At 45.8% G+C, this 11,457-nt stretch overlaps 1 protein-coding gene across 1 annotated transcript; it reads left to right on the top strand.

Annotated features, from left to right (window-relative positions):
• Nucleotides 1-226: 226 nt before the first annotated feature.
• On the top strand, nucleotides 227-1,972 carry LOC119363058. The gene is made up of 2 exons (XM_037628362.1): nucleotides 227-1,027; nucleotides 1,700-1,972. The coding sequence occupies exons 1-2, from the start codon at nucleotides 342-344 to the stop codon at nucleotides 1,713-1,715; spliced, it is 702 nt and encodes a 233-aa protein (XP_037484259.1). The 5' UTR covers nucleotides 227-341; the 3' UTR covers nucleotides 1,716-1,972.
• Nucleotides 1,973-11,457: the final 9,485 nt, after the last annotated feature.

Genomic DNA, 11,457 nt, shown 5'->3' with positions numbered 1-11,457 from the left:
GTGTAAAGTTTTCGGTACTTTTCAACTCGCTGTCAAACATCCGGACGTCAGTTTTAACTCACTCCATGGCTTTGCAGTTTGGTGGATGACATCTGGGCCATCCTTCCTCGCGGGACCACTGTTCGTGCGTGGGTTCGGCCGTTCAGGTGAAAAGAGGGGTGTGCTGCAGTAAAAAGGTGGGTGGACTCAGCGAGCGTGAAAGCGACCAATCGTTTCCGTCTTCGAGACGCCAATCGCCTCTCGAGCCCCTCGTCCCCTCCTTCTCTCCACCACGGGCTCCAGCACCACCACTGCGCCGCAGCCTCCTCCCCTTCACTTCTCTCCTCCTCTGCCCCCAGCGCATGGTCGCCGTCGCTCGTCTCTTCCTCTCCCGCGTCCGCTCGGCGGCGGTGGCGGTGACTTGCAGGCAAAGGGCAACGGCGGCGGCGCTTGTTTCGTTGCAGCGCCATGGACCAGCCCCTATACCCTATAGGAGAGATGGAGAGAGAGAAGGAAGGAGAGGAGGGAGAAAGAGAGGAAATAGGAGTTTGAGGTGCGTCGGCTGCCGGGAGGGGGTCATCCGCCGGCGTGCTCCTGTGCCGGCGAGGTCGGGCGAGACCTGGTGGTGGGCGGCGGCTCGATCCGTCGGCTGCCGGGAGGGGGTCATCCGCCGGCGTCCGCCTGTTCCGGCGAGGTCGGGCGAGACCTGGCGGTTGGCGGCGGCTCGATCCGCTCCTGGATCAGGAGCTGCGAGGAGGTTGGGGCTCAGGCATGCTGCTTGGGAGGATGCGCTCTGCCTCTTCCTCGCAAAGCAAAAGGAACATGTGCAGTGCGGCGGACGGCTGCTGGGCAACGATACCTGCACCTGGTCCTGGTGCTCTACCCAGCATGGACCGTCAAGTTGCTGGGATTGGTGGTGGGTGTGTCTCCATCTGCTAATACATTGGTCATACCTTGGTATATATGCTTGGCACTATTTGGAGTCAAAATTACGAACGTCCACTGCCGATCTATTTGGTATTTTGGTGCATGTCTTCCCCCGGCCCAGGTAAGAAGGTACTCCAATTTTGATGGTGCAATTTTCTTTGTCTATGACTTTTGGATGCTCCCCATTTATCAGTAATTATAATCAGGGAGTCCCATCATAGATCCACTCTGCAATACCATGAAATATCTTTTATGGACCTTACAGTTGTGTTGGTAAACTAAATTGGGAACTCCCTACAAGTCAGAAGCTAATCTTGTGTTATGTGTTGTCAATGTTCAGTTTCTGTACTGGTTCTACAGTAATTAGTCATCTTAACTCAGGTGCATTGCAAAGTGTTACGCTTAATATGACGATTTCATTAGTTTTCCATTTTAAATCGCTAAAATGTGCTATTTTATTTTCATCCTTCAAATGTACAAGATAGCAGAATTGCGATAAACCTCTTACTAGGCTCTATTAAGATGCAGCAACTACATCAGTTTGTATTTAATACACAAACATGGGTTTTGAGCTTTTGCCCCTACTGTGGCTGCCCTTTCCTTCTTGTACTGCCATGTAGCAGCAACATCACATTTTATGTCAAGCAGCCTACAAAATGATGCAACCATTGGGCTATAAAATGAAGGAATTGTAAATGCATTTTTTTCCCGTACAGCCGAAAGAAAAACGATCCCAGCATCAAATGCATTTTTTTTTCCAGAACAAATGCCTGAAACATTCTTTCCTGCTTAGGCCTAGCTGGCTCTGACCTGATTAGTGGCTGGCCATACCCTATTCTGTTCACTCAGTCCCAAGTATGTCGAAGCAGAGCAGTGGCAGTCTGTGTTCAGTGTTCATGTTCAGAAGAAAACGATTAATTGAAAAAATTAAAGAGGATGGTTTTCAGTTCCCAGTCTATTCCTCTCCCTCATTAATCAGTTTTACTTCTCTGTCAACACTGGGGGTTTTGATTCACATAAATATGTGTCTTGAAGTGTTGAATGTGGCTTGTGACTTTTGGGTTCTCCATACAGCCATACTATTTATCTGTGACGTGTGCGCTAGCACTGCTGACAACACCCCTTTGGATTCGTGGCAACTGGCATCCTTGCAAACCTCCTGGTAATCTCCTTCTTTAGTCTCATCTGCTACTACACTCTAGATATTGCTGCTCTTCCTTATCTTCTTAGACTAGAAGAAATAACACTAGAACTTCAGAATATTTCAAGCCCGTGAGGAAAGCATCTTGGTGGTGGCTACAACGATTTCCCCATCATGTCATCCCTCTCTCTATGTGCTTCTCTCCATGGACAGCATCGCCATGGCCAGATCGATCATTAAAGCCCTAGGTGAAATATCTTTCTCTCTTTAATCTTTATTACTCTTTTGTGACAAGCACACTCTTCCTTGATTCAATTTTCTTCAGGATGAGATTATTTACTGTTTTTCTCTCGATGCAGTATTTTCCCTTGATTAAGTTCAGAAGATGCCATACGGCGGCAGTAGTTTGCCAAATTAGTAAGTCAATTTAATTCACATGCTTTGGAAATTTTTTGTGCTCATAGATCATGTTGTATGTGTATTTGTGCTCATATATCATGTTGCATGCGCATATCTAATTATTTTTAGTCATTACCATTGATAATCCATTCATTGTAATTTGTAGCCTGATGGATCGATTCATGATTAAAACCATGAAAAAGCGCAGTGTAGTCAGCACACAATGGTGCCATCATCAAGTACTGTTGGTATTTTTTTTGAAAAAACATGTTCCTGCTGTCCTATGCCTCCCTTCTTAATTTGTTCCTTACTGGGAGTTTCAGCTAGGAATGAAGCACAACAAAGACGATGATAATATATGTGAGCATCTCCAGAATTTTTTGTGTACCAAGTTATTGAAAAATTGTCATTCTTTAAACCTTGTTGTCGCCTCTTCCTCTGTCCCTGATCTACCTGTCTTGTGCTGTTTTGGCTTTGCAGCGTTCCTGGCAAGTACATAGGTCTGGATTTGGTGGCTTCGGCTCACACATATGAAGCAGGATGGGGTGACAAAGTAGGGTGGGGTGAAGATTCCTCTCCGGCGACTTTCGCGTGTTGTGGCTGGCAGCGCTCCACTTCTTTCTCCCCCTGGTGAGCACATGGATGTCCTATTCCTCTTCGGGAGTTATCGACATGAGCAAGGCATGTGGATGCCATCAATCCTTGGCTTCCTCCATGTTTCCTTCCAAGTTTAGACTTTAGAGCTTTCACTAAACTTTAGCCAGGTTTGTAATTTCAGATTGCCGACTACCTTTCATTGGTGTATATGCAAGCTACCGAGGTTTGTTGATCATTCTGGTTATAGCTTTATTCTCTTATTTCATTGCCACATTGTTTTAGTAATCAAAAAGGTAAACTGGCCATGTGAAAATAATGTAGCTTCTTTTGGGGAGATATTTTGTGATACTTTATGTTTTTGGTACAGCACAAGCATGTTGCTGCTATGTAAATAACATTTTGTGTCCAGCATATTACTTTAGCTGATGGTGAGCTACTTTGGTAGTGGGATTAGTTTTCTCATTAAAATATTTAAATTTGTAGCTTAGTACCTAACTCTGTAGGTCTATTAAATCTTCTGTACAACCACATATTTGATATTACCTGGAAAATAAGGAGGTTACCTTTTCCTTTAAATACCTGGAACCAAATTGTTCGATACCAATTTTATCTCGGCGCAGTTTCATACTGATCCGTCTCAAAATAAGTGACTCAACTTTGTACTAACTTTGAACTAAAGTTAGTACAAAGTTGACTCACTTATTTTGGGATGGAGGGAGTACAAGATAAGTTGAGTCACTTATTTTGGGATGGAGTCGACGATAAGTTGAGTCACTTATTTTGGGACGGAGGGAGTACAAGATACAACTTAGTAGCAACAAAATTTGGCCTCTGTCTTATTTCCCTATACATCTGATTTGTATTTGTTCCAAATTTACATCGAGAAGCCTCTAGGCATTTGTATTTTGAGAGTCATTCAGAAAATGTGGTTCAGAGCAGAGAGTATTTAATAAGGATGATTCTGTTTCTGAATCTTGCTCTAATCCCTAAAAGGTGAAATTGGGCATGATTTTGATATTGTTTTTACAAGATATAACATCAATTTTCTGGTTTGGGCATACTTATAACTGTTTTCTTCTAACTGGATCTTAGCCTGCACTTTTGTAGACTATTCTTGACTAGAATATGTATATGAATGTGAGCAACAGAGTTCTTTACTCCTAGAAAATGCACGCGCCAATGAAATTCAGGTATCCCTTGATAAGTCTCTTAGCATTTTGCTTTCATTCGTAGGATTAAAATTTGCCATCAAACAAACAAATAGTTGTGTCACTTTCAACTTTATCGCCATGGCCGTACTCCTCCAAGATGTTTGGACAATGTTTGGCATTCCGATGTTCACAGTCCTGAGGTAGCTTCACGATCCCCAATTGCCCTAAGAACCAATCTCTCATTTCTTGCTGCTGGTCAGAGTTCTGATCTCAGTACATGTGCTGAACTACAAAAGTTTAATCTTATTGCACCGTCGACTATGACGGCCGAGCAAGTATTGTCGCCGGCGAAGGACCTTTCAGCAAATGTGTCAAATTCAAACTCTTTTGGCAAGGCGCCATCCAAGGATCTGGGTTCATCAGCATTAATGGCAAATATTTCTTTTGGAAGTCTCCCTTCTTTTCAGTGTGGCAGTGTTATGGCTCATAATACAAGATTTGAAGGCTGTCGGTTTAAAAAGGACAATTGGCAATCTATCCCTAATTTCATTCTATTGCATATTCTGGACTTTCGTCGTGTCGGCCACATGGAGCAACATATTGCGAACGTCTGGAAGCTCAACAGTGTACCGTCTCAAGATTATATCCACACGAGATTGAATTTGTGCTCATCTTGCACGGCCTCGGGTCATTTGGCTGACTCCTGCCCTGACAAACATTGCAATACCTGTGAGCACTCACCCTGTGTTTGTGGCTCCTTGAATCCAAATACTTTGAACAAGTTGGAAGGCATTTCAACCAGCCCATTGCCTGGCCCATCTTGCTACATTTGTGGTGCTACTACCCACTTCACTTTTGGGTGCCCGGGCGCGCTTTACTGTAGATACTGCACCTTTATGGGCCACACCCCCAACTGTTGTGATGACCACAAGGCGGCTCGCTTCTACTGGAGGCCCAAGCTTGAGCTGGCCCAACAGGATGTTATCTCCGCTGGCTCACATGACAAAAGTGACATCTCTCGACAGGTTTCAACTGAGGGGTTGGCAAGTAATCGCATTTTCCGGATTTTTCCTTCTGCTAAGGATCACAAAATCACTTTGGAAACAAATGTGAATCCACACAATTATCGACAAACTGCATTGATCAGGAATTCTACTTTGGGCAAGAATAATTCCCATGCTAATCATAATCAGCCACAGAATCATTCTTCTGATCTACCCCCACCATTTACCGCACCTACCAAACTGGACTGGAATTCGCAGCGGTCGAGTGGGACCCTACGCTGTCACAACTGCGGGCGCGATGGACACGTGGCTTCATCCTGCTTCATCAACACAGGAAAAAAGGGGTGGCGCTGGGTCCCCAAGTCTCTCCCAAGGGCCGCCGCTCCGCATTCTACCTCGACCTCCACACCGTCATCTGCTTCGTTGCAGAGCACCACCACAACCATGGCTAACTTTCCAATCAATGTCATCCCCTACCTCCCGCCGGGCATGACCGTCGAGCTCGGGCCGCCTGACCGTAGGGTGCGTGACGACATGGTGGTTGGTCCAATCCCTCCGCTGCGCCACGACTTCCTCGCCATTGCTGAAGCAAACAGGGACATCCCCTTTCACCGCAAGGCGGCTCTCCGCCACATCATTGAAGGTTTGCTTCATGAATCCGAGTTTTTTCCGACTGAAGTAGGCGACCACCCTCTTGGTGTTGGTATCTTTGGTTTTACCAACACGCTCATTAGGGATGCAGTAGTTGGTACCACCTTTGAGCTCGATGAGGAGGAGTTTGATGAGCCGGTAGTGATATCCTTTGTTCCTCATGATGCTGCTCTGAACATGCGTCTGACTTCTTTCGGGCCGGAGATCTGGTTGCTGTACATTGGTTTTCCGTATGATTATCAGACTCAACACTATATGCATAAATCTGTCGATAAGTTTGGTCAGTTGGTTGAATGGCATAATCCGAGAGGGGACCGCCGATTCGTGCTTCTGAAAGTCAGGGTGATACATCTTCGGTTCGTTCCTAAGAGTATGGTGTTGCGCCAGCTTGGAGGCGCTCGCCAGAGCTGGACTGTGGCCGTCACTATGTTAAGGAGCAGTGACTGGAATGCGCACATCCCAGATGTCCCGCCGGCCACTGAGGATCCTCCTCCCGAAGATGGAATTCCACACCCACTTCATGGAGAGAACCTCACTGCTGAACAGATTTATCAAATGCAGCTTCACAATTGGATCGCTCAGAATGTGGTCGCCAATGCCAATGCTCAGCCAGGAAATGGCAATGCAGAATAGGTGGTAGATGATGAAGTGCAGTTTCAACCTAATTGGGGAGTCTGGCCCCCATCCCCACCACATACACCTCCCGCAATGTTCAACTTCCAGGCCTGGCTAGCTGGAGAAGGTTTGCAGGTGCACCATGGCATTCATCCTCTCAATAACCTGCAAGATAGTCCGGCTGCTGCTTGGAACGACTCAATCTCTGTTTTTAGCAGCTCGGACTCCAGTGCTACTCTGTCTGATGGTTTCGCCATCGTCCCTTTAAACATCTTCAACCAACTGCTTTCTGTTAATGGATCGGCCTTGGGAGTTTTGTCTGTCGACACAGCTCAGTCCAGTGATTCTGTCCAGGGCCCGATCGCGGCTCCACCTGAGGTAAACAGTATTGAACTGACCCTGACTATATCCAATGCTGGTATGCAGTTCTCCATGCTTTCAGATCATGACAGCTATGCCTCGCTCCTGCTGAATGAGTGTGTGCCTATGCTAAGGCTCAACACCTACCTCACTGCTGCTATCCGGCCTATCATTGCTGCTTTTGGCCCTTGGAGTTCAGGTTTTGGTTTTCGGGATAGTTCAGTGCAATTCTCGGTCAATGTTGAGGAGACAAATGGGCATTTCTCTGTTCGGTCAGCATCTAAAACTGTCAAACACTCTGCTGAATCTGCCTCTCGTACTATCCTCATTCCTGGTCACACCTCATGGGCTCTACACCAGGGAGATGATGCGCCTGTTACTCTTGAGGAATCTGCCATTCTCACCCGGGCTGCTACTTCCAAGGTTGTCATTACTGAGATTGATGCTGGCCTCGATCAGGATGTGCCGGCAGATGTGACCATTCCTACTAACACTAATGCTTTGAGCCTAACTGCTCCGGATGATGCAGTGCTTCCTCAGCTTCCCAATGCTACCACTGAAGCATCAACTGAAGCCACCAAGACTTTGATTGCTCCTCATGCGGTGGATCTGGGTGCAGGCACTTCAGTAGTCAGGAAAGGCAAAGCCAAAGCTCCAGCATCTGTGCTGGAGTTGCGTCGCAGCAATAGATCCAACAAATATGATGGGTTTAAGGTACCCTCTGTCTCTGACACTAAGCCAAAACCCTCCAAAGTTAAACCCCGAGTTGTACCCTCTGCTACTGATACTCCTATGGAGGTTGTTGATCACACAGTCAATCAGGGGGACTACATCCCGCCGCCTACTCCAATTCAGGTTCTGCAACACATTGGAATTAGCAAGTGCGCCATCCCGCCAGCGGAGGTCTCTGAAGAAGCTCTCATGGCGGATTCTGCGGACGGCCCGCCCCAGGCTTGAAGTATCTGAAAGTGCCTGCTGAGAGGCTTACCTATTTTGCTTTATCCTTTCATGTCTTCTTTGTTGAATTGGAACATCCTATGCTGGAATGTACGTGGCTTAAACTCTGAACCTAAACTTTTAGCGCTATCTAATGCTATCGCTTCTAGTGGTTGTGCTATCATTTGTCTGCAAGAAACAAAAAAACCCACCATTGATAATATGTTCATTAAATCTTGCTGCCCGAAGAGATTTGACAAATTTGCTTACATACCCTCGAATGGGGCCTCGGGAGGGATCGTCACAATCTGGAATAGTGCCATCTTTACTGGCTCTGTGATTATGGAAGAAGATTTTGCGTTGGCCATTAAGTTTTTTTCCACACAGTCTTCCCAGGAATGGACGCTGGTGAATATTTATGGCCCATGCCAAGGGGATTCTAGAGTGACTTATACAAATTGGCTCCGACATCTTAATATTCCATCTAATGATGATTGGCTTTTATTGGGAGACTTTAATTACATACGTGGCCCCGACAACAGGAACAAGCCTGGAGGTAATCCAAATGACATGATCACTTTCAACGACATCATTTGATCGAATCAGCTAATTGAACTGCCAATCAAGGGCAGGGCCTACACATGGAGCAATATGCAGATTGATCCACTGCTCGAACAGTTAGACTGGTTCCTCACTTCCAACAATTGGACATCTTCATACCCCAACACACTAGTGGTGCCCTTGGGAAAACCAGTTTCTGATCATATCCCGTGTGTGGTGAAAATTGAAACATCCATTCCACGCAGTAAAATTTTTAGGTTCGAATCTTATTGGACTGAACATCCTGGTTTCTTTGAGTTGGTCCAATCGGTCTGGTCAAGAACCTTCAAGCATACCTCCAATGCAGCCACTTTGCTAGCCAGAAAATTCAAAGCACTCAGATATGAGTTGAAGCGGTGGAGTAAAAGAATCTCTAAACTAACAGTGGCAATCGATAATTCTAATCTTGCATTAGCCAATCTTGATGCTCTTGAAAACATTAGAGCCCTCTCCACGCCAGAGCAGAACTTCAGGACAATCCTAAAAAGGCACCTCCTTCGGTTGTTGGACTATCAACGACAATACTGGCAAAAAAGATGCACTATCCGTTGGATCAAATTTGGAGACGAAGACCCTAAATTTCTGAAAGCTCTGGCATCGGAGAGATACAGACGAAACACAATACCAACACTCAAACTCTCGGATGGATCGGTCGTAGATGACCACGCGGGTAAAGAGGCAATCATTTATCATACATTTAAAGAGCGGTTGGGGAAATCAGGCGAATTCCAAATGAAATTCAACCTCCCTGACATCATCAAAAAAGTTGAGGGACTGGAGACACTTACTGTCCCCTTCACCAAGCAGGAGATAGATGTGATCGTTAACGAAATGCCGACCGACCGAGCTCCAGGACCAGATGGTTTCTCTGGTATCTTTATCAAAAAATGTTGGCATATTATTAAGAACGACTTCTATGATCTATGCAACCAGTTCTATGAGGGGACCCTAAATCTTGAAAGCATCAATGAGGGGTTTATTACACTCATTCCTAAGGTTCGCTCCCCAGAGAATGTCTCTGATTTTAGACCAATCACTTTGTTGAATTGTTGTCTTAAGATTCTCACAAAACTTCTTGCCAACCGACTACAAAAGCTCATTCTTAAAATTGTTCATCGAAACCAATATGGATTCCTAAAAGGCCGATCACTACAGGACTGTCTCGCCTGGGCATTCGAATATATCCATCAGTGTCAAGCCTCCAAGGAAAAGATCATCCTCCTAAAACTGGATTTCGCAAAGGCCTTTGATACGATCGAACATGATGTTATGCTTATGATTATGCAGCATATGGGATTTGATGACAGATGGCTCAATTGGGTAAAATGCATTTTCTCCTCTGGCAAGTCAGCGGTGCTTCTAAATGGGGTCCCGGGTCGTCAATTCAACTGTAAATGTGGTGTTCGACAGGGTGACCCCTTCTCTCCATTGATTTTTGTATTGGCGGCTGACCTCTTACAGGCCGCAATCAATGACGCTTTCAGACATGGCCGAATCCAGCTACCGTTCCCCAGAGAGAACCAACACGACTACCCTGTGATACAATATGCGGACGACATGCTCATTCTTCTTCCTGCATGCCCGGTCCAAGCCCTCACAATCAAAAACATTTTCACTGACTACGCTGACTCCATTGGGCTCAAGATAAACTTCCACAAGTCCACACTTATCCCAATCAACTGTGAGGCTGCCTGCTACAATGAGCTCTCCAATATCTTTGGATGTAATGTTGGTTCCATGCCCTTCACTTACCTAGGGTTACCTCTCGGGACAACCAAGCCCTCAGTTCAAGATTTAATGCCGCTTGTTTGTACAATGGAACGTCGGATGTCAAGCACTCTGGCCTTGATGTCGTATGGAGCCAGGCTATCTCTACTCAATACCATGATCACTTCACTAGTCATCTTTGCTTTGTGCACTCTCAGACTGCCACCAAAGATAATTGAACTGCTTGATAAACTGCGAAGGAAGTGTCTATGGACAAAGAAGACAGAACATGGGGACAAATGCAATTCCCTTGCGGCCTGGAGTATGGTGTGTAGACCAAAACAGTGTGGAGGCCTTGGTATAATCAACCTACGCGTACAAAGCGATGCCCTCCTTCTCAAATATCTGCATAAATTCTACAACAAGCATGATGTACCTTGGGTGGAGCTTGTGTGGTCCACATACTATACAAACAAAATCCCCCATGCCATGGAACCATGCGGATCATTCTGGTGGAGAGATGTTCTCAAGCTCACCCCGATTTACAGAGGGATTTCTAAAGCCATTGTGCATGATGGAGCTACAGTGCTCATGTGGAAAGACCTGTGGCTCGACGCCACTCTCGATGAAAAGTACCAGCGCGCCTTCTCCTTTGCAAAAAATGAAGATATTTCGGTTAAGGATTTCCTGGGATCCACATCTCTGCATGAAACGTTTCACCTCCCACTATCAGTCCAAGCAATGCAAGAAATCCGTGATCTTCAGCAACAGGTGAGGCATGTTGGCAACGCTACTGATCCGACCCCCCACGATAACTGGACTTACTGTTGGGGCTCAGTGGATTTTAAGGCGATCAAATACTACAAATTCTATTTTCGAGAGGTGCATGCACATCAATCATACAAGTGGCTCTGGGCGGCCAGGTCAACGCTCAAAATTAAGATCTTTGGGTGGCTTCTTCTCTCTGACCGCTTAAACACACGTAACATGCTAAAGAGGAGACACTACAATATTGGAGACGATTACAACTGCCTTCTTTGTGATCAGCAAATTGAAGAGACTGTCGAACACATGATCTTCCAGTGCCCCTTTAGCCAACGATGTTGGTCCATTCTAGGGATAACTTGGCAGCAAACTGGTTCAAGGCTTCGGTGGATCAGCATGGCAGCTCATGACTGGAGCAGTCCCATGTTCATGGATGTTTTCCTTCAAGCGGCTTGGAGCATTTGGAAAGAGAGGAATAACAAACATTTCAGAAGCATCCCACCAACTATTCTATCATGGCTCCAACGTTTCAAACATGACTTTGCCCTGCTCCAACATAGAACCAGAGAAGATGTGAGAGACTTTATTCTCTCTTTTGTAATTAGCTTAGAACCCCCTTGATTGC

The sequence above is a fragment of the Triticum dicoccoides genome, chromosome 2B (genome assembly GCF_002162155.2).
Source record: "Triticum dicoccoides isolate Atlit2015 ecotype Zavitan chromosome 2B, WEW_v2.0, whole genome shotgun sequence".
Taxonomy (NCBI): domain Eukaryota; kingdom Viridiplantae; phylum Streptophyta; class Magnoliopsida; order Poales; family Poaceae; genus Triticum; species Triticum dicoccoides.
This window is presented reverse-complemented; position numbering and strand designations above follow the sequence as displayed.

Excerpts from the sequence above, each read along its gene's own strand:
- LOC119363058 (XM_037628362.1), top strand. The coding sequence starts at position 342 with ATGGTCGCCGTCGCTCGTCTCTTCCTCTCCCGCGTCCGCTCGGCGGCG.